This window comes from Arachis hypogaea, chromosome 6, assembly GCF_003086295.3.
Source record: "Arachis hypogaea cultivar Tifrunner chromosome 6, arahy.Tifrunner.gnm2.J5K5, whole genome shotgun sequence".
Classification (NCBI taxonomy): Eukaryota; Viridiplantae; Streptophyta; class Magnoliopsida; order Fabales; family Fabaceae; genus Arachis; species Arachis hypogaea.
The window spans coordinates 73629741-73652198 of NC_092041.1; the positions used below are offsets into that span (position 1 = coordinate 73629741).

The following is a 22458-nucleotide window of genomic DNA, read 5'->3' on the forward strand; positions in this document are numbered from 1 at the left end:
ATTATCACTATTTCTCATATGGCAATTGAGATACACATTTACAACCAAATATCCACTACTACCAGATATTTTGGCTTATTTTCGAAAGAAAAAAAAGTAGAGAAGTAGTGAAATATTTGTGAAGAATACAAAAAATTGTACATCCCTTTATAGCTACTGAAAATTTGTTGTTACGTATCTCTTTTGCACTATAAACGTCATAATTATTCATGTATCTCATTTACCGTATAAATAAAATAATACTATACGTATCTTGTTTGCATTGTAAATGAAAAATACATGTCTCTTGTTTCGTACTTTATTTTGTTTACCTTGTAAACAAATAAGAGATACGATATATTTTAATAAAAATACTATAAATTAGGGCAAAAACAGAAATAAGCCAAGGGAAGCCAGAAATTACATGAATCCGCCAAGTTGAAAATTGCTTCATCAATCAACCAAAGCACTTCTCTATGCAATTCGAACTAGCTTAGTTCGAATTGCATTTGTATATAATTCGAACTGAATCAGCTCGAATTACTTGGCAAAATTCACACTAATTCGAACCAGCTTGGTTCGAACTTAAAACATACATAATTCGAACTAGATGTGTTCGAATTATATAAGTGGAAGCTTCCCAAAGTAATTCGAACCAGGTTGGTTCATATTACACAAACCATATTTCGAACTAGGCTGGTTCGAATTAGTGAGCACTAGACATGTATATATATGGTTGTAAACGTGAGTTACTCTCATTAGAGGATGTAAGATGGCTAGTGAGGAGAGTTTTGTAGTGTTGGTTCACCACAGAGGATCGATTAAGAGAAAAACTCGTTCCGGTGTGAAGTTCACCGATAAGGATCCTCTCTATATTATCGTGAGGCCTACGATAAGCTATAATGACCTTGTTAGGTCTGTACTGTTGAAACTTGGTCTGGAAGGTGTGAAGCAGGTTAAGAAGTTTTTCTATCGCATTCCAATCACGGTGTTCTAGGAAACCGTGAAGTATGGTTGTTTCATGATCGAGAGTGATGAGGACTTGCAGGTCATGTTTCATTGTCGCCGACAGTTTCTAGAAGTGAGGACACTAGAACTGTTGGCAAAGTTGGTTGATGGGGTATCCAGCTCAGGGGGCTTGAACCGGAATACCACCACTTTAGCCACGGCAGCCGGTTCTAGCTCCAGACCTACCGTTGCTTCTTCTTCCGTCCCTGCATACGAGCCACCCGTCCAACCTGTCGCCTCCCCTTCGTTCACTGTTGATCTCAATGATAGTGTAGGCAACGAGGTTGCAACAGGGGAATTTCTGCCGACCTCTTTACAGTGTGTTGCACCGCCTGGGGTTAGAGAGGGATTGTTGGGTGATCCAGAGGACGATGATGTTGAGCCGAATATGATTGATGATGACAGTGGCGATGATATTGGAGTGAGTGAGTCTGCCAGGGCGGGAGGTGGTTCTAGCTCTGCCACACAGTAGTATCCACCACATTTTTCCTCTTTGGACTTGGATGCCATGAGGTAAGAGGGGGTTCCTGGAAAGCTTGTTGGATTTGGAGCTAGAAATGCAGAAGGGATTGCTGGTCTGACAGAGTTCCAGGTTGGTCAGTAATTTCAGGATAAAGATGAGATCCTGTTAAGTGTGAAGACTTACAGCATCCGCCGAGGGGTACAGTACAAGGTAGTGGAGTCTGACTATCGCCGGTATGTGGGCAAGTGTTCTGAGTTCGGGAATGGGTGCACATGGTTGATTCGGCTGAGTCTCCGGCAGTGCAAGGGCATTTGGGAGGTCAAATGGTACAATGGACCTCATACCTGTCTTGCCAACTCCATCTCCAGCGACCACAGGAGTTTGGATTATCATGTGATATCGGCATTCATTATGCCAATGGTTAGGGCTAATGCATCCGTCAGCATCAAGGTGCTCCTAAATGCCACGGCCGCACACTTTGGGTTTAGGCCGACGTACAGGAGGGTCTGGTTGGCGAAGTAGAAGGATATTGCCCTCATCTATGGTGACTGGGATGAGTCGTACAACGAGGTCCCCAGGTGGGTGTTGGGAGTCCAGTTGACGATGCCTGGTACTATTGCAGTCCTTAGGACGAGCCCTGTTCGAGTTGGTAGACAGCTGGACGAGTCTCAAGCTTATTTTCATAGACTGTTCTGGACGTTTCCACCGTGTATCGAGGCATTCCGTCATTGCAAGCCGCTGGTTAGTATTGATGGCACCCATCTATATGGCAAGTATGGGGGAACGTTGCTTGTAGCGATTGCACAGGACGGGAACTCCAACATACTCCCTGTTGCATTCGCACTAGTCGAGGGTGAGAATGCTGAGTCTTGGTCATTCTTTCTCTCCCATCTGCGTCAGCACGTGACACCGCACCTGGGTCTGCTGGTTATATCGGACATGCATAACGGCATCAAGGCCGAGCTTGAGGCTCCCGACAGAGGCTGGTTACCTCCATCTGCATACTGGGCATTCTGCATTCGACATGTAGCGGCAAATTTCACCCTAACCTTCAAGGGCAAAGACGCACGGAGGCTTCTTGTCAACACGACATACGCTAAGACCGAGGTAGAGTTTGATTACTAGTTTGATATTCTGCGAACTGAAGACCCGGCGATGTGTGAGTGGGCGAACCGGATAGTGTATTCCTTGTGGACTCAGCATTGTGATGAGGGGCGGAGATTCGGGCACATGACGACGAATATCTCCGAGTGTATGAACTCAATCCTCAATAGTGTCAGAAACCTCCCTGTGTGCTCGCTGGTGAAGGCAACATATGGAAGGCTTGCCAAACTGTTTGTTCGCAAGGGGAGAGAGGCTAAGGCCCAGCTGGGAACCAGAAAAGAATTCAGTCAGCACTTGGTGAAGTGTATTGAGGCCAACTTGAAAATGGTGAGGTGCTTCACGGTGACTTTGTTGTGCTCGCTTGCAAATCAGACATGTGACTGCAGATCCTTCCAGGCACTTTATTTCCTGTGTCCGCACGCACTGGCATGCTGTGCCTACTCACGGGTTAACTGGACCGCTTACGTCCATCGGGTGTATCGTCTTAGTTCGGTGTTCAGTGTGTATCGGATGGGATTCACACCTCCCATTTTGGAGGGTTTCTGGCCACCATATGACGGGCCGACTGTGATCCCGGACCCTAACAAGAGGCTTGCAAGAGAGGGTCGTCCGAGGTCCACTAGGATACAGACCAATATGGACGAGGAAGATTCGAACCGGCCAAAGAGATGTAGCCTCTGTCGTCAACCCGGACACACACGTCGGAGTTGCCCACAGGTCGAAGGAGCAGCACACTCAGGGGGCCATGAGTAGGTGTATTCTTAGGTTTGGTACTTAGTTTATTTAACTCTCGCGTTTATATTCCACTGTTACGGCTTTCCGAACTTGTAGTTGATAAGTCATTTATTTTGTTAATGTTAATGCGTTGTACTGTGCATGGTGCATTAATTAATGAATATGTTCTGTTTCCGGAGTTTTGAACAACAAGTCAAATGAATGCAAACGGCAATAAATAAATCTACATATTAAATTGATACATGATGCGGAAACTATGGTAGTCACTGAAATAATAACTAAACAGCCATTTTCAAAGTACAATATCATGATTCGGAGCAACAAACTGAAACATAAATAAGCAACCTACATATTCGATCGTCAGTGTACATCAACGACAAAAGTAAAACTGGCTAACATACAACAATGAACATGAACAAACAACATACATGACACATGAATCATCTAAACAGATGCAAGCCGGTGAAGCAATGACAGGGTACCCGTGTCCTCTGACCTCTGCGGATAAGCGGCTCCTCGTCCTCGATCTCATCCTCCTCATCATCCGGGGCAGGCTGTGTAGGTGGCCTAGGCTGGACGGGTGCCATAGATGGCCCGGCAACTGAATGTGACGTAGCAGTGTATGCGAAAGGAGGGGTACCCCCAATGCAAAATGGTCAGCAATAGGCATCGTAGGAGGCTCGTTCACATCGACATCTAAAGGTGCCTGTGTGCCAGAGCTCTGACCACGCCTACGGGCCGCCACATCCTCCTGCATGATGGCAGTAATCTCGTCTAGAAAGTGTGACCCGCCGAAGTCCGCATCAAGCCCATCTAATGCAAGGAAGTCTGAAAACATCGACCCCGGACTAACCCATGGCGTACTCTCTTGAAGGGTCTGGTCATGGGCTAGTACACCAACGAAGTAATCTCCAAGCGGCCCCGAACCAAGTCCACCATCACCAGAGTCAGCCCCGTCACCCATACCTGACCCATACCACTCGCCTCCATATCCGCCATCATGGGGACTAACACCACTAACTGCCACATGCCCTGCAGCAACCCCCCCCCCACGGGCCTGTGCTGATTGTCGTTATTGTCGTCACCATGATCACCGTGCTTGGCTGCCGCAGCATGCTCTCTCCATTTCCCTCCATGCCCTCATCGTCCACCTCCACGTCGACCGCTCCCGTCAGCCTCGTCCATAGCCTGGTCCAGCCACCTCCACTCACGCTAGCTCCGTCGTGTCCCCACACGAGCTCTCCTCTCGACCCGACGCCTGTCCGGCACGTCGTCAACACGATCCATGTCAGAAACTCGCCCAGCACCCCTCTGTGACGCCTCCACAGGAATAGGAACGGCTCTCGGATCACCCAAGTACATCTCCAAAGACAAGAACCTCTTTCCATGCTGACTCCACCACTCCAGGAACTCATGATGGTTCAGGGTCTGCAACAACATCGAACCTGAGCACGTGGTCCGCACAGGCCACCCAATGGAGATGCCATGACTGCAAAGCATACGGGAACCAACGATCACCGCCTCTGCCGTCCTTCGACATCAGAAAGTCGATGTTCAGGGCGAGATGCGGACGGGGCTGGACTCCGCCGAACTGCGGTAGAACCCTATCTATCTGATGCCACTCTATGACGGCAAAGTATATCAGTGACATCACAAACCGCCAGAACGTCGTATGCCGAGGCTCCAATACCTCTGGATGCACAACCTGCAGTACCTCGGGCAAGCTATACGGCATCCAGATAAACTGCACAAAGAACTAAACATTGTCAGGCCAACTCATGCACTAACCTCATAATGTTTGGTTAACTAAATAAACTTAGGCAGTAGTATACTCACATCCCTGTCCTGTAACATGTCTATCCTCAGTCTCCACATCTGCACTCTAGGACCCTTCTCACTACCGGAAGGGCTGTAACCTGACCACCTGCAACTCACATGGGTGTTATGGCTAATTAGATGTGTGACAGATTTGTAATAAGCGTACATGATCTTAGATATTGTTAAATTGAAATAGAGAAGCTTGACTAAAGTACCTCGAGGCCAACGGCCAGCTGCACGTATCATACCCGGCAGGCCTAAACCTAGGAAAGCGCCAGAAGATCCAGGACTGAAGTAGCTGAAGTGGGCCCGCTAACTTGACCACATGTCTGTTCAACACTCGGCACATGCACCGGTACAACCATGCCAGTGCTGCAGACCCCCAGCTGTAGGTCCCCATCTCCTCAAGCCTAGCTACGTAGGGAAGCCATCTGATGTGAATGCGGTTCCCGGACTTGTCGACAAACAGTTGAGTGCCCAACAATATCATGATGTAGGCACGAGCAAAGCGTCGCACAGTCTCCTCATCGGCTCCCTTAGGGCACTCTCCAAAAGTCTCCTGGAACCAGGTGCAGTTTACTGCGAACTTCTGAACCTGGCTCGGAGGAGGAATCACTCCAAGCAACTCCTGGAACCACACCCAAGCTGGACGGTCACCCTGGATGTATATCTGAAAATCTGTAAGGCAACCACTGACATAATGCCCATCCACTGGCAACCCCAACTGGTACGCCACGTCCTGAAGTGTGATAGTGCACTCTCTGAACGGCATATGGAAGGTGTGCGTCTCCGGACGTCACCGCTCGACGAAGGCACTGACAAGGGGCTCATCTAACTAGAACCATCTATCATCCAACCTCGTAAGATGGTATAATCTGGTCATCTGCAAGTACGGAATATACCGCTCATCGAGTCGCATGCCCTGCTGCCGCCGCATGCTCCTGATGCATCGCTATGGCTGCACATTACATGCATCGCATTATTAGAACCACGTAGAAAACCACTGACAAAAAAAACCAACACCAGAAACCACTAATGGGCCCCACTAATAGAATCTACATGCAAAAACAATATAACAAACCAGTTGCAAAACCACATGCTCAAACCGCTAACATAAACCGCATACAAATCCACTTCGAAAACCACATGCAAAACCACTATCATAAACCGCACACAAAATCACATAATAAACCACTTCCAATACCACCAAAATAAAACCTCCAACATAAACCATCAACAAAACTGCATACAAAACCACTAACATAAAACCACTAACATAAACCACCAACTAAACCACCAACTAAAACAGCATGCAAAACCACTAACTCGGATAAACCGCTAGCATAAAGTTTTCTATCTACTAACCTCGTCGTTGATAACCCCGGCTATATGAGCAACTACGTCCAACCGATATAGCCTTTTCGGATTGTCCCCCATTGGCTGAGTATTCTGTTCGAGTCTTTGTCGGATCAAATCCGGGTCATTTTCTCTAGGATTTGGTGGGGTATGAGGATGGAAAACTGATTGGAATGAGGCTGATTTGAACTCCTTATATAGCGGAGTCCTGTGTAATTCGAACCAGCCTAGTTCGAATTACTATTCGAGGCAAACTTTGACTAATTCGAACCAACTAGGTTCGAATTACTTGGTGAAGCGTCCAAAAGTGTAATTCGAACTATATGCAATTTTAGTTCGAACCATATAGGTTCGAATTACGTTCATCACGAGTTCCATCATTATTCGAGCTTCCTTGGTTCGAATTATGTATTATTGTAGTTCGAACCAAGCTGGTTCGAATTATATAGTATTGTACTTTGGCTCATTCGTGAAATAATTTTCAGTTTGACTGATTCATGTAAATTCTTTCCACCCTTGGTTTATTTCTGTTTTTTGCCCTATAAATTATTTATTTTATTTATTTAAAAAAAATTCAATTTAACAAAAGCTCGTTCAAACGTACACTAATAATCTAGTATTAGACATTTCCCATAAGAAAAGTTACGCCTTTTTCATTTATTTCTGCGATAATCTTTCTGGGTTTCTAGACGAGTAAAAGTTACATTATTGTATTATGATTTTAAAGGATGGCTTAAAAGTTCACCAAAAAAGAAAAGGATGGCTTAAAACACTCGGGCATAATATTGAATCTTCCGAATGTCTGTTATGTGTAATCCATTGATTCATGGCAATTCTCTATCTGCATAGCTTCAGTTCAAGTTATTACTAACATTATCATGCCTGATGATGATTTCCTTTAATTGAAAGCACAGGAAATCAAGCATAAATAAACATGCACTTAAAGTAACAGTGAGATCATTATTGAAATAGAAAATTTACACAGCTCCTCACTTCAGATAAGAAAGGCACAACAAACCCATGACTGGTATATTTAATTATTTACATAGCTCAGTTGCTAATATACAGTGATGAAGACACCAACAAAACCAAAATCAATCACGTCAATAAAAAAAGACTCACCTTGCCTCAACCCTCCATACACGTTCTGTTCATTATTCAACGTGTCACATCACCCATCCAAACGGACTATTCAAATTGCGGTCCCCACAAACACTGACTCGCGAGATTTTTTTTATCGATTGCTTGCAGCCAGGGGCGATAGGTGGGGCCCACTTCGTCGTAGCCATCGTGGAAGCAGTTTTACCTTGACCAATATTACTGCGCCACGTGGATCTCGGGCTCACCTGCTACCCACGACTCGTACCTCCTTCCTGACGCGAACCGCATCATTCCTCCCAAACCAGGCGGTTCACCCTCCGACACGCTATTTCGCGTGACTGACTCCGCAAACGACGCGTCAGTCATGCTCCCCGTGCTACGCCGTGGCCGCGCCTTTGACGACGCCTCAATAACCGTGCTATTCTCCGCGGATGAATCCGCACCCGGAAAAGAACCGGTTTTTCTGTCTGGTTTATCTCTTCGACCGGTGCGGAAAATTGCGCGGAAACTCTCGAAGAAACCGAGTTTTTTGCGTGTTCTGGCCGGTTTCTCGTTTTCGGCGACGGAGGAGGATCTCCGGGAGTTTCTCAACCTTCGATTACGATCGCGCTTGGATCTAACCCTTCCCATGCAAGACACCTTGGGCGACGATGGTTCGTTGAGCGATGACTCCGATTTAGCGACGGAGGAGCTCCGCTTTGGAAACAGCCCGGAGTTTCCTAACTTGTGGTTGCGACGGTGCTTGGAGTCGACGAAGGTAGGTTTCTGAGGCTTCGGAAGGCCAATGATTGCTGCCTTGGATTTGATGTTAAGAGAGAATCTCTGCGAGTTGGAGTTGGTGTTGTTGGCGTTGAAGTTAGGATTCAGGTTGGTGGAATTGGAATTGGAGTTTGAGTTTCCTTTTGTGGAATCCTTGCGCTCATAGACGGCGTTGCGGTCCCACCAGTCGTATTCTTCGTCTCTGGAGAGCCAAAATGACTCCGGCGGCGAATCAGGGTGAGGCTCCGGAGGATAAATATGGGCGTCGGCGTCTTCGTCGGCGGGGGCTAGGGACTCGCAGGTGATTTTGCGGTCGGTGGACCCGCCGGCGCAGGCTGAAACGAGTGTTTCCAAATCAACCTGTGGCATGGTAGTTAGCGAATGTAGAAAGTGAAGAGGAGTTGGAAATTAGAGAGATATTTGGACGCAAGCGGTGGGAAAGAAAAAGAGATGTGGTTTGAGAAATTGTGGGTGGTGTTAGATAAGAATAGAGGCACTGTGACAGAATGAATAAATATTATTTTGTGTTTGGACAATGGAGGGAGGCTTTTTCAACTTGCCTAATCCCTGCTATACCCGAGCTTTTGTTCTAATTTTATTATTTTAATTTTTAATTATTTAATGTCCAAACATTATAATTTAGCTATTTATTTTTGATAATTTATTATTGTATCAATAAAAATAACAACTTTTATATTTATTATTGTGCTCGTGTATGTAGCCAACTAGCAGAAAATTCGCGCAACGCACGGGTAAAAAATATCTATTAGCTAAACTTTTTTATTCAATTTAATTCAAAAAATATTTAATTATTTTTTATTAAAAAATATATAATTTATATTATCTTAAAAAAATAAACACATCAACTCTAAAATATCATAATTTGAATACTTTTTCTAAAATTTATGGTGTCTTAATAGGATAATTTTTCATTTTATTTGTAAGTAAAATAATTTGGTAAAATTTTTTAAAAATTATTGCATTTTATAAAACAATAATTTTATATTCTTCTCAAATACAGATGAATGAGTCACCAAAAAAAAAAAATATAAATATGAGCAATAGACTTTTTTGATAGACTTTCTTTAACTTTTATTTCTTCCTTTTTATTTTTTCTTTTATTATTTATTCTTAAATGTTGTAAAAGTGACCCATCAATGAAATACGATTGAGATTATTTGAGACTTTGAATTGTTTGTAATTTTAATAGGTTATTGAGTGATATAATGTGATTTTTATATTTTTAATGAAATTAAACATTATAAACGAATTAATCAAACTTAGTATATAATTTTAAAAATAATAATTAATTTATTTTGTATAATTTTTACGTACAAAAATAATTTGTTCTTTATTTATCCGTTATAATATTAAATGAAAAAAATAACATACTAAAAAGTATCTCTCAAAAATTTGTTACTTATTAAACACATCACACATGGTGTTAAATTCAGTTAATTGCTATTCTAGGCAATGCTCTAAGATTTTATGAAAAAGGAAGATTTTAACTTGATAAAATTGAATAGAAGATTAATAAATTAGGGTGTGAATATTTTCTCTATGTTTGAATATTATAAATGCTTAAAAAAATATTTGTTAAGAGAGAACATAAATAAAAAAAATGAAAAGATACTTCACCTGAAAAAAGACAATTTTTTATTTTATTTTATATAGTATAATTTCTGTACTAATTAACTAACTCTCTTGCCTTTCATGAGTATTGTCTAAGTCTGATCAAATCAATTTTTCTTCAAAACAGAAAAATCAACACAGCTTCACCACAATTTAGATAATTACAAATCTTAATATAACAGAATTGGCTAACATAATGAGCAAAAATATATATGTCAAAAACGCTCATTGATATAAAACAAAGTCTTTGTTAAAAAATTATAAAAGAACTTAAAATTGATAAGTAATATCTCAATGAACTTTGTCTTAATATATAAAATCCCTGCAATCCTATAAATTGAGTAAAAAAAAAACAAATTTTTGAAAACAACTTTTGAAAATCTTAGGCAGTAGTAGCAGTAGCTCCACGGAGTCCTTGGTGCAATTTTTGTACTTGATTAGAAGTAATAATAATAACCTTTAAAGTTATACCCTATCCTCCATAATAAAAAAATCACACATAATTTCTCCCAAACTAATAATCATCATCAATGACAATAACATTAGTAATGGCAGTTAAAACAATAAAACTGTTCAATAAAAAAAATGAAAATAGAAATTTAACCCCGAAAAAAATTACCTTCTACCCCTAGTCCCCTATTGCTATACCTTAGAGCTAATAGCTTGTCTTGCCTGCATCTTTTTTTTTTAATAAGAAATCACGCACTAAACCTATCAGAGACATAAGGTCAATAGTAGTTACAAAGGCTTAAAGCAAAACATAAACCCACTACTATCTTGCTAAATAGAACAACTTAAAGAAACTACTATTCTAAATCAAGCAAAGAAGATAAAAACCATCCTATAATAATAATAAAGACTACAATAAGACAAAGCATATGTACATATTTCATCCACTCCTCAAATCATTATATTATTGAATTTTAAATTCTCCTCTCCTGCGCTCTTCTTTATTCGACACCCAAGCTTGACTCCAATACTTTATCTCCCATTTCAAAATATGTGTATTTATCTCCCACTGCTGCTTATACCTCGCTGGAATCGGTGCTGCAATCCATGACTTGAAGCATTCCTTAGCTCATCTACAATGCAGACCCATATTATATAGTACATCACCCCAAATACTCAATGCTACATCACAACTAAAGAAAAGATGGCGTACATTCTCTGGCTCTACCACACATTGGACATTCATAGAGGCTGGTAAAATCCCACAACTACATAAGTTGTCTCTAGTGTTACAATTTTTTCATTAAAATAAACCAGTTTAATAGCTCAACATGCTTGGTGCTAAACCATCCCATTATTTCTTCATGAACCTGAAATTATTCGACACCTCATTTGCCATATCTTTATAATGTACTTAAAGCATCTTATCTCTATCCCTCTGAAATTCATAAAATCAAACCAACATCTCCAAGTAATGAATGAACAAAGAAATACTTCGAAAGTAATGAATGAACAAAAAAATACTTCGAAATCAAAATGGTCATTAGAATCTATGACATTACAAAATAAAATTGAGTGTTTTGTGGCAAATACATAAATATATTGGTTACTGAACCTCATTAAACATGCAACGAAATTAAAGTGCAAATCCATCAAAGAATTCTCAAAAATAAGGAGAAATAAGAACAAACTTTTAGCTCAAAAGAAGTTATTTCACTGAATAAGTAAGAGATTCAGTTCAATGCGTAGTTATTTCCAATTTTCTTACACAAAATGGTATTATTATAAAGAAAGAAGCTAAAATTTCTTTTTTAAAAAAACTACATTTTCATAGACTAAGTTTAAAATTCCAAAGTATTCTTCATCTTCTATTTTTTTTAATCAAGAAGCAAAATATATTTATCATAAAGACAAAATCTTTAAGCAAAGTAAAGTTATAGTCAAACTCACATTTGGAATCTAAAGTTAATTTTAACAGTTGTACAATTGTGCACATAATTTTTTGAATTTCCAACAAATAACAAATGATTTACAATTCAAATATCAATTCCAAAATTGTACATTGGCCACTTACAATTAACAATATTGTCCAATCTTTTGTTTCTTTTCATTAAAGAGTGCATTAACATAGAATGTAAAAGGCATCAATTGAAAATCATAGTGGGTTGAAATAGCAAGATAGGCACAAGATTGGCCTACGTATAACTTAACCAAATGTGAGAGAAAAAGGTAAAATATGTAAACAGGGCAATGAAAGCAGCTACCAAAGTATAAGTAACAATGCACTTGAATGTTAAAAGTTGCTTTTCATTTTTTTGGTTAAGGAACTGACCTCGAAATCAGAGAATAATTGGTCCTTTTTCTGGAGCGTGTTCATTAGCCGTGAAGTAACTTCAGTTTCATGAGTTAGAATATTATTCACTGAAATTCACAAAACATATCACAAATAACTTCAGAAGCATATTTTTACTATTTTGACCCTTCTGTTCATTGCATAAAAGCAATAAACATATCAATGATGCTCCTTAATTGAATTATTTATTGCTTAGTCATACAGTTAACATGAAACTCAATTTTTATCATGATAATAGAAATACAAACTTAAATGCATACTTCAAAATTTAAATACTTCTTGGAACTGATATGAGTTCATATTTTTATCAAATGATAATGCAAGACTTGGTAAGTAAAAAATATGAGATGTAAAGCGAGAGGAATAGCTGGTAATGCATATAATTGGTTCTTTTTAAAAAGAAATCTAGCCATAAAGGATTTTGACTATCTCTTAGTGTCAAAAGCTTATGGTGCAGTATTTACTATCTATCTCCTATTTTTACTCTCCTGTAATGAACTCCAAAATGTGAAATTCCCAGCAAAAGATAGGTGACTTTAGGATTAATCTTATTTATCGTATCCATGGCAATTCTCACATTGAAATGGGATGAAAAACTTGAAAGAAAAAATAGAGGCCAAATACTAAAACAAATTTTATAAAAAAAACAACACAATGAGCTAGAAAGAGGTGAGAAAACTGTGACTCTCACAACAAAAGAGGAATTTGAAATTGAACATTCAGAACACGCAACAATGAACACAGTATAAGAAACATATATAAGACCTCTTTAGAGTGACCAATGATATAAAAAGAACCTATTTAAATAATGTAAAATTTTATTTAAATAATGATATACAATGAAGTCACCCAAAATTGATTTAAAACAATCCTAAACAAACACAAAAGTTGTAAAATCTGAAACATTTAAAGTTTTAGAATTTATAGATTCATGAATTTTTATAACCTTCAATAAATTTAGCCACAATATTTAGCACTATCAAATTGGGACTAAAACACAACTTACTAATCAAGTAGCTTTTACATGACCTTTAATAAGCACCACCCGAAGCTCTTCATCAACACCAGACCGACCTATTCACAGCAGGGACCAGAATTGCAAGGTTCATGGATAAATGTTAAAAGCTGGCCCCAAATAAACTAATATTAAGTATTAATTGTGAGAACAAATAAATAAAATTTCTTTTTTAAATTAAGCCTATCAAACTTAAAAGTTTACCTAAACTTGTGGAACCTAGAAAACTTAAAATTATAAAATAAAAAAATATATATTGTCACTCAGTTATATCACTATGGACATAATGACAAATTATTTTTTTATTATGTCTTTGCATGAATTTATAAAAAAATAAGTGATATTAATTAACATGGCAACAAAATGCTCGAAGAAAAAGCAAGATGTTGATGCAAGAATCTTGATAATCTTGTGTTTTGACCATAATGTATAAAACAACAAAAAAAGTAGGATGTGATCTTTCAAATATAAAAGGATACCTGATCAGCAGAGAAAATGGCCCAAGCCAAGGGCTTGTTGAAGAGAACACTTCCCCTAATCAAACTCACAACACAACGGAGTCCTTGAATCAAAGAGTATCCAGCAGCCAAACCATTCGCAACTACCAAGAATCTGCAAAGTTTTTTAATCCATCCAAAACTAATGAATTAGGACAACAAAATATGCAACACTTTTATTGCTAGAAATTAACATAGAACATAGATTAATAGATACTTACACCAAAGTCTTAACATCAGTGAATTTAGCTTCCTTCTCAAAGGAGAAAAACACCTTCACTTGTGAATCAGTTCTAATAAGAGCAGCTGCAACAACTCCAAGACCAAGAATCATAAACCTTAACACCAACTCAGCTATCTTGATCCTCTTATCGAACAATTTTAGGTTTGTGCTATGGTACGCTGGAACTGTTCTAGGACTAACACCTACACCCAAATAACTCATTTTCTCTAGACACTAATAATGCAAAAGAAAATAATGGATATGAACACCAACCACTAAAAAGGTACAAATACCAATATATAATTCCAAACCACTCTTGAGATTCTATCAAATCACTGCACTTGCTGAAAGCACAAATGTTTTCTATCTTCTTCCTGCAATTACCTTTTCTCCCACTTTCCCCCAATCAGATCAACACCCAGCCACATTTTCATGTGAAACAAAAATGTATATATGGATCAAAAAGATAGAGAGTTGCTGTTGTATTATTATCATTACCGGCCTACATAATACCAAAACCATTTCTTGAAGAGACATGAAGATTAATTTGAAGACTATATTTTGCAATGAACAAAAATGATACAGCTTGATGTTGTTGGTATAATGCGAAATCAATGTGACTTACCCAACGAAATGGGGAAGATTCAAGGCACAGAGGCGACGCCACAAATCATCTATAGCAACTACCAGAATGGTCAGATTTCTTCCAAAGATCATAAAGGCAGAGGTTTTTTTACCGCAACAACACATACGGAAACCAATCTTCTTAATCTTCCTAAAATTAAACCTCCAGAACATCTGAAGCCATCCAGAAATAGAAAACATACCAAACCTCAAATCAAATACAACAAAAACAGACAGAAAAATCCTAAATCAAAGAGATTAAAGACCCAGTCCTAGACAAAAAAATAAATCGAGAGAATACCTTCACGGGGGAGCGCTGGTTGAGATCTCGACCCAACATGTATTACCAAGGCTGTTGACGTTCAAGAGTGCATCAACAACGCAATAGATATCTTAGTCGCCCAGCATCGCTGGCATTTCACCAGCTGAAACTAACAGCGCCATCGTCGTGATTGTGATTTGAGACGAAGATTCCGCTCAGCTCGGTGAGTTAGGGTTTCCAGATGGGGGTTGCCGAAAATGGTATTTAAGAGATGGCGTTTCAGATGGAGATATATGGCTTACTGAAATGAGGTTTTGAGAACCAGGAAGAGCCATAAAGAGATCGTGGATGGGCAGCAATTATATGGACCTGAATGAGTTTGTGGGCTATGGAGGAGAGAACAAAGCAGAAGGGGGGATTTAGAGTTTCAAAAGGGAGAGAGAGAAATTGAAGTGAAAGATAGATAGATAGATAATAGGAGAGATTTTTTATTCTGGTTAATTGAGAGAATGACGCGTGGCTTCAGGAGCCACGATCATTATACAAGTAATAGATTAGCCATGATGTTGAAGTATAACTCGTCTGATATGCGCCCGTTTTTGTCTCAGAAAAGGAACAGGTATAGCAACTTAAGTTTATAGCAAACTAACTTTTTACTTAGGGTTACAGTCAATTAAGTTTCACAGTAAATCAAGTTTCAAAAATTTGAGTGATATAGTTAAACTCTATTTGTCAAACTGAACTCGAATCTTAAGAAAAAAAAATCAACTTTGAGATAAGTTTAATAATATAATAATTAGATCTAAATTTAATCGATAAAAATTAATACCAATACTATTTCATTAACTTAAATATATTAAAATACTCTAAAGGATACTTAATAATAAAGATAATCATATTACTAATGTCATATATACTGGTAGCTTATATATTTGTTTTGGTAAAGTAAAAATATACTCTCAAGAATATCTAACTTTGGTAATTATCTCCAAATTATATTTTAATCAAGCACATTTTTTATCTCTCATTTTTTTAATGTCACGATCCTCCTCTTTTTTTCATCTCCTCTTTCACTTTTCTTCCTTATTTTTAACCATAGTTGTTAGAACTGAATCGATAATCAAATCGGTCAAACTATTGGGTTACTGGATCACTGGTTCAATCGGTGAGTCATTGGTTAAACCGGTTGATCTGGTTTTACGTAAATAAAAAATATAAAATAGTAAAAAATTTAAATTTAAAATTTAAAATACATATCCTCACTAATATTTTAACCCCTACATCCATGTGTTTTTTCTATTTTTAACAAATCGATGGTGGTTCGATTCTAATAGTCTGGGAGCAAAACCTCCTCCACTTTTGCAGGTACCAGTTTTCTATAAGTGCATCAAAGCGCCTTGAAGTAGACGAGTTTTGAAATAGATATTAAATTAAGATTTGTAAAAGAACAAAATAAATTAAAAAGTAAATTGACCGAAATTGAAAAAGATTGCATTAAAATTAAACAAAGCGATTAAATGCCTTCGAGTGAATCAAAGTACTTTCGACATGGAAATTAAAAGATGCTGAAATGTAAATTTGATCAGGAAATTAAAATTGTTTGAAAGGTAAATTAAACATGGAAAGTAAAGTTCTTGCATAAATTGTAAATTGAAAAGATAAAAATATAGAAGGAACCCTACAGAAAAGAGACTTGATCGCAGACTCAGAAATTCATTGGGGATGTGAGTGTGCTTAAGTATTTTCTGAAGTGAAGTTCTAACTTTTATTCCTTAAAAATTTCTAGTATTTATAGTCTACTTCTGTAATTGATAATTAATTACATGGTGTAATCTTGTATGTGCACTCCCTGGTAACTGTTCCCATTCTTTGGCTAATAAAACGTTTACTGATTAATTCTTCACGTGGTGAAAGCCCTCAACTTCTCCAGTTATGTAACCATTCAATTCACTTACTCCGAGCGTCCATTCAATTTTTCCTTCGAATATCCATTCGACTAAGCTCACTCGATTTAATAATGTGTCCGAAATCGAGCTTGCATTGTGTCGAGTAACCCTCAACTTATACCTGCACATGCACTTTTCAACATTTCGATCTAATTCATTCCAATCGAAATATTTTTCGACCAACAAATTGCCTCCTTGGATTAATGTGTTTGTTTTCGAAATCACCTTTGAAAAATGAAACACTTAATCCAAATTCAATTTCAAATTCCAATCTCCTGAGTCAGTAATAATTACCATTTAACTTTCCATATTAATACTAACCCGTTCGACACGTCTCCCACAATTCATGCTTTCTCTCTCCACCACTTCACCTTCTTTGCAAAGTTACCTCTTTTCACCTTGAATTCCATATGTGATAACTGCTATAGTAAAACCCCTTTAAACTTGACACTTTCTGTCTTCGTTGAACTTTCTCGAACCTTTATTCTCTCAATTTCTCTTGCATTCATCTTCTACATGACCATTATTCTTCAATCCCCAGACTTCACTCTTCTCTATTCTGCAATGGCCGTTTCTTCATCTCATGCTGCTACTCAGGACAAAGGCAAAGGTCCTGTGGTGACACCACCAGCTCCTCCAGCCCTCCATGTGTTGAATCAAGTCAATGATGAGGTCATTGACAACTAGAACTTCAAATCAATGATATAAGAATCCTAATCCCATTCACAGTAGGTGGAGATGTTCATTGCTTCATTGGACCTGTTGAAACCCTGGAAAGAGCAAACAAGAAACTACCTTTCTTTCCTAGTGCTCAAGGGGAGGATTTGTTGATCAACCAAACCCTCAATATCTCTTTCTTCATCAATTGGAAATCCTTCAGAAATAATCCAAAGATTAACCCTTGAGAGACTGACTTCACAGCCTGGCATCAGCGCATTACCCCCTACAAAAAGGGCTGCTTGGGGGGGGGGGCTTTGGGGATTCAGGAACTCCTAAGGCTTTCCCACTTCTCACCTTCAACGCTCCCTTGGATGATTGGAACTATAACCTGCTTTAGGAACAGGACAACCAACAATTTCTACCTCCTTTGTGGAATGATTGGTATGACTCTTTTGGATGTAGCCGCTGGTGCATGAAAATTACACTCACACTTTGTAATTCCGCACAACTAACCAGCAAGTGCACTGGGTTGTCCAAGTAATACCTTACATGAGTAAGTGTCGAATCCCACAGAGATTGTTGGCTTGAAGCAAGCTATGATTATCTTATTATTCTTAGTCAGGATATCAATAGGGTTCTTTAGTTTCAATTGTAAAAAGTGAAAGAGCATGAATTGAGTATTTGTTACGCAGTAATGGAGAATGTGTTGGAGTTTTGGAGGTGCTTTGTCTTCTGAATCTCTGCTTTCTCCCTGTCTTCTTTTTCACGCACGCAAGATTCCTCCTATGGCAAGCTGTGTGTTGGTGGATTACCATTGTCAATGGCTACCATTCGTCCTCTCAGTGAAAATGATCCAGGTGCTATGTCACAGCACGGCTAATCATCTGTCAGTTCTCACTCATGCTGGAATAGGATCCATTGATCCTTTTGCGTCTGTCACTACGCCCAACCCTTGTGAGTTTGAAACTCGTCACAGTCATTCAATCCCTAAATCCTACTCGGAATACCACAGACAAGGTTTAGACTTTTCGAATTCTCAAGAATGCTGCCAATGGATTCTAGCTTATACCACGAAGATTCTGATTAAGGAATCTAAGAGATACTCATTCATTCGAATGTAGAACGGAGGTGGTTGTCAGGCACGCGTTCATAGATTGAGAATAGTGATGAGTGTCACAGATCATAACATTCATCATAGTGAAGTGCGAATGAACATCTTAGATAGAAACAAGTGTGTTTGAATAGAAAACAGAAATAATTGCATTAATTCATCGAGACGCTGCAGAGCTCCTCACCCCCAACAATGGAGTTTAGAGACTCATGCCGTAAAAAAGTACAAAGTTCAGATCTAAAATGTCATGAGGTATAAAATAAGTCTCTAAAAGTTGTTTAAATACTAAACTAGTAACCTATGTTTACAGAAAATGAGTAAACTAAGATAGATAGTACAGAAATCCACTTCTGGGGCCCACTTAGTGTGTGCTAGGGCTGAGACTTGAGCTTCTCACGTGCCTGGGCTGTTTCTGGAGTTAAACGTCAGGTTGTGACCTATTTTGGGCGTTTAACTCCAACTGGTAACTTGTTTCTGGCGTTTAACGCCAGAATGGAACATGGAACTGGCATTAAACGCCAATTTACGTCATTTATCTTCAACCAAAGTATGGACTATTATATATTGCTGGAAAGCCCTAGATGTCTAATTTCCAACCCAATTGAGAGAGGGCCAATTGGACTTCTGTAGCTCCAAAAAATCCATTTCTAGTGCAGGGAGGTCAGAATCCAACAACATCAGCAGTCCTTTTTCAGCCTGAATAAGATTTTTGCTCAGCTCCCTCAATTTTAGCCAAAAAATACCTGAAATCACAGAAAAAATACAAACTTATAGTAAATTCCAAAAATGTGAATTTTGCCTAAAAACTAATAAAAATATACTAAAAACTAACTAAAACATACTAAAAACTACATGAAATTACCCCCAAAAAGTGTATAAAATATCCGCTCATCACAACACCAAACTTAAACTGTTGCTTGTCCCCAAGTAACTAGATAAATAAAATAGGATAAAAAGAAATAAGAAGAAATAATATCTTAGAGTTTCAAGTGATGCTCAGATTCTAATTAGATGAGCGGGGCTAGTAGCTTTTTGCTTCCAAACAGTTTTGGCATCTCACTTTATCCTTTGAAATTAAGAATGATTGGCATTCATAGGAACTCAAAGTTCAGATAGTATTATTGATTCTCCTAGTTTAGTATGTTGATTCTTGAACACAGCTATTTTATGAGTCTTGGCCGTGGCCCTAAGCACTTTGTTTTCCAGTATTACCACCGGATACATAAATGCCACAGACACATAACTGGGTGAACCTTTTCAGATTGTGACTTAGCTTGCTAAAGTCCCCAATTAGAGGTGTCCATAGTTCTTAAGCACACTCTTTTGCTTTGGATCATGACTTTAACCACTCAGTCTCAAGCTTTTCACTTGGACCTGCATGCCACAAGTACATGGTTGGGGACAGCTTGATTTAGCCGCTTAGGCTTGGATTTATTTCCTTGGGCCCTCCTATCCATTGATGCTCAAAGCCTTGGATCCTTTTTACCCTTGCCTTTTGGTTTAAAGGGCTATTGGCTTTTTCTACTGCTCCTTCTCTTTTTTTTTTTCACTGCTTTTTCTTGCTTTAAGAATCAATTTCATGATTTTTCAGATCATCAATAACATTTCTCTTGTTCATCATTCTTTCAAGAGCCAACAATTTTAACATTTATAAAATTCAATATAAAAAATATGCACTGTTCAGGCATTCATTTAGAAGACAAAAAGTATTGCCACCACATATAAATAATTAGAATTTTCCTTATTAAAAACTCGAAAAAATATTGCCTCCTAATTCTAAAAATCTACTATTTTATTCATGTTTGATGATGATGAGAAAAATAAATTATAGCTTAATTGGAGATAAAATCAAAATAGAGATACTAATTACTACTACTCATATATAACTTCTAAGGTAAATTCCTAATAAGATCAATTATCACAGAGTTAAGGCTAAGATTAAGACTCAACAACCTTTATTTTGGAAGGTGGATACTCCTTTAATCTGTGTGGTGCTTGGCTCTTCAAGAGACAGCTTCTGACGCTTCAGTTGCTTCAGTTCACGCCCTTGCTCTTCTTGTTTCCTAAGCAGTTTGCAAAGCATGCTACTTTGATTTTGCTGTTCTTTCTTTAGTTGGTCCATAGCTTCTTGCAACTTGGTGATAGATGCTTTAAGACGCTCCCAATATTTAATTTGAGGGATTTCCGGGAGGAACTCCTGTGCTTTCCTCTTGATGGGGTCGTCCTGCACTTGTTGTCCTTCCATTGACTTTTTAGTGATTGGTTGCTCAACTGAGATATACTCATTTACTCCCATCTTTACCCCAGCATCTCTACATAGCATAGAGATTAAGCTTGGATAAGCCAATTTGGCATTTTTGGAGTTCTTGTTTGTAATTGTGTAAAGTTCACAAGAAATCAGCTGATGAACTTCCACTTCTTTTCCCAACATAATGCAATGGATCATTATTGCTCTTTTGATGGTGACTTTAGAGCGGTTGCTAGTGGGCAGTATAGAACGCCCAATGAAGTCCAGCCAGCCTCTGGCGACTGGTTTTAGATATTCTCTCTTGAGTTGGTTCGGGACTCCTTTTGTGTTGGTTGTCCACTTGGTTCCAAGGAGGCATATGTCCTCTAAGATTTTGTCCAAGCCCTTATCTGTTCTCATCATTCTCCTATTAAAGGAGTCTGGGTCATCTTGCAGTTGAGGCAGCTTGAAGATCTCTCTTATTTTGTCAGGATGGAGGTGAACAATCTTCCCTCTGACCAGAGTTTGATAGTCATAGAAGGAGGTTCCAGCTATTTTCTGCCTGTCTGTTTGCCACAGATTAGAATAGAATTCCTGAACCATATTTCTTCCCATCTTTGTTTCAGGATTAGCTAGGATTTCCCAGCTCCTGTTTCAAATTTGCTCTTGGATCTTCGGATATTCATTTTCTTTCAGATCAAATTTAACTTCCGGGATCACTGACCTTAGACCCATTATTTTGTAGTAATGTTCTGAATGTTCTTTGGTTAAGAACTTCCCTTGATTCTAAAGTGGTTTTGGAATATTCTCTTTCTTGCCTCTTAGAGTGGTTTATTTTCCCTTAGGAGCCATGATCTTAGTGGGTATTGGTTTAGTGATCACAGATAAACACACCAAACTTAGAGGTTTGCTTGTCCTCAAGCAAAAGAAAGGAAAGGAGAGGGATAGATGGAGAGCCAAGTTCGAATTGTGGAGGAGAGGGGGAGGCCGAACTAGGATTTAAAGGGAAGGGGGTGGGTTTTCGAAAATTTTGAAGAAGATATGATAGAAGATATGATTTGTAAAAGATAAGTATGATAGGAAAAAGATGCAATTTAAAATTGAAAAGATATGAAAGATATTTGAAAATGATAAATCTGAATTTTGAAAAGAAGATATGATGAGTTTAAAAAGATTTGAGAAGAATTTAAAAGGATTTGAAAAGAATTCAAAAAGATAATTGAGTTTTGAAAAAGATTTGAAAATAAGTTGAAGAGGATTTAAAAAAAGATTTATGTTTAGAATTAAGATACATTTGATATCTTTGAAAAGGGATTTGAAAAATTAGGATTTGTAATATGTTTATGCAAGAAATTATGGATGGAAACATGAAAATTTGAAAAAAATCAAGTTGGGAACAAAAACTTCCTCCCTTCCACAATCCTGGCTTTAAACGCCCAACTGCTGCATGTTTTGGGCGTTTAACGCCCAGTTGTTGCTTGGTCTGGGCGTTTAACGCCCAGCTATTGCTTCTAGCTGGCGTTAAACGCCAGAAACTCCTTTATCATTGGGCGTTTTTCTGAACGCCCAGGATGCTGTAAATCTGGCATTAAACGCCCAGAAGCTACTTCTTTCTGGTGTTTATCGCCCAGATGGC

The 22458-nt window shown here is 38.5% G+C and overlaps 3 protein-coding genes and 1 long non-coding RNA gene across 4 annotated transcripts; 1 reads left to right on the forward strand and 3 right to left on the reverse strand.

The window, feature by feature from the left end:
- The first annotated feature begins 2680 nt into the window (after positions 1-2680).
- On the forward strand, positions 2681-3307 carry LOC114927829 (uncharacterized). Its single transcript, XM_029298884.1, has one exon. The coding sequence runs from the start codon at positions 2681-2683 to the stop codon at positions 3305-3307; it is 627 nt and encodes a 208-aa protein (XP_029154717.1).
- A 225-nt stretch (positions 3308-3532) lies between these two features.
- On the reverse strand, positions 3533-6673 carry LOC112696711 (protein MAIN-LIKE 1-like). The gene is made up of 4 exons (XM_025749550.2): positions 6473-6673; positions 5323-6065; positions 5126-5213; positions 3533-5033 (listed from the first exon to the last, which is right to left on the reverse strand). Exons 2-4 carry the CDS (start codon positions 5877-5879, stop codon positions 4701-4703), a joined length of 978 nt encoding a protein of 325 aa, XP_025605335.1. The 5' UTR covers positions 5880-6065; positions 6473-6673; the 3' UTR covers positions 3533-4700.
- Positions 5987-8692, reverse strand: LOC114927830 (uncharacterized). Its single transcript, XM_029298885.1, has 3 exons — positions 7810-8692; positions 6189-6264; positions 5987-6065 (listed from the first exon to the last, which is right to left on the reverse strand). The coding sequence occupies exons 1-3, from the start codon at positions 8690-8692 to the stop codon at positions 5987-5989; spliced, it is 1038 nt and encodes a 345-aa protein (XP_029154718.1).
- A 1520-nt stretch (positions 8693-10212) lies between these two features.
- Positions 10213-13878, reverse strand: LOC140173358 (uncharacterized). The gene is made up of 3 exons (XR_011861981.1): positions 13752-13878; positions 12237-13331; positions 10213-11037 (listed from the first exon to the last, which is right to left on the reverse strand). It is a non-coding gene; the product is annotated as an uncharacterized lncRNA (long non-coding RNA).
- Positions 13879-22458: the final 8580 nt, after the last annotated feature.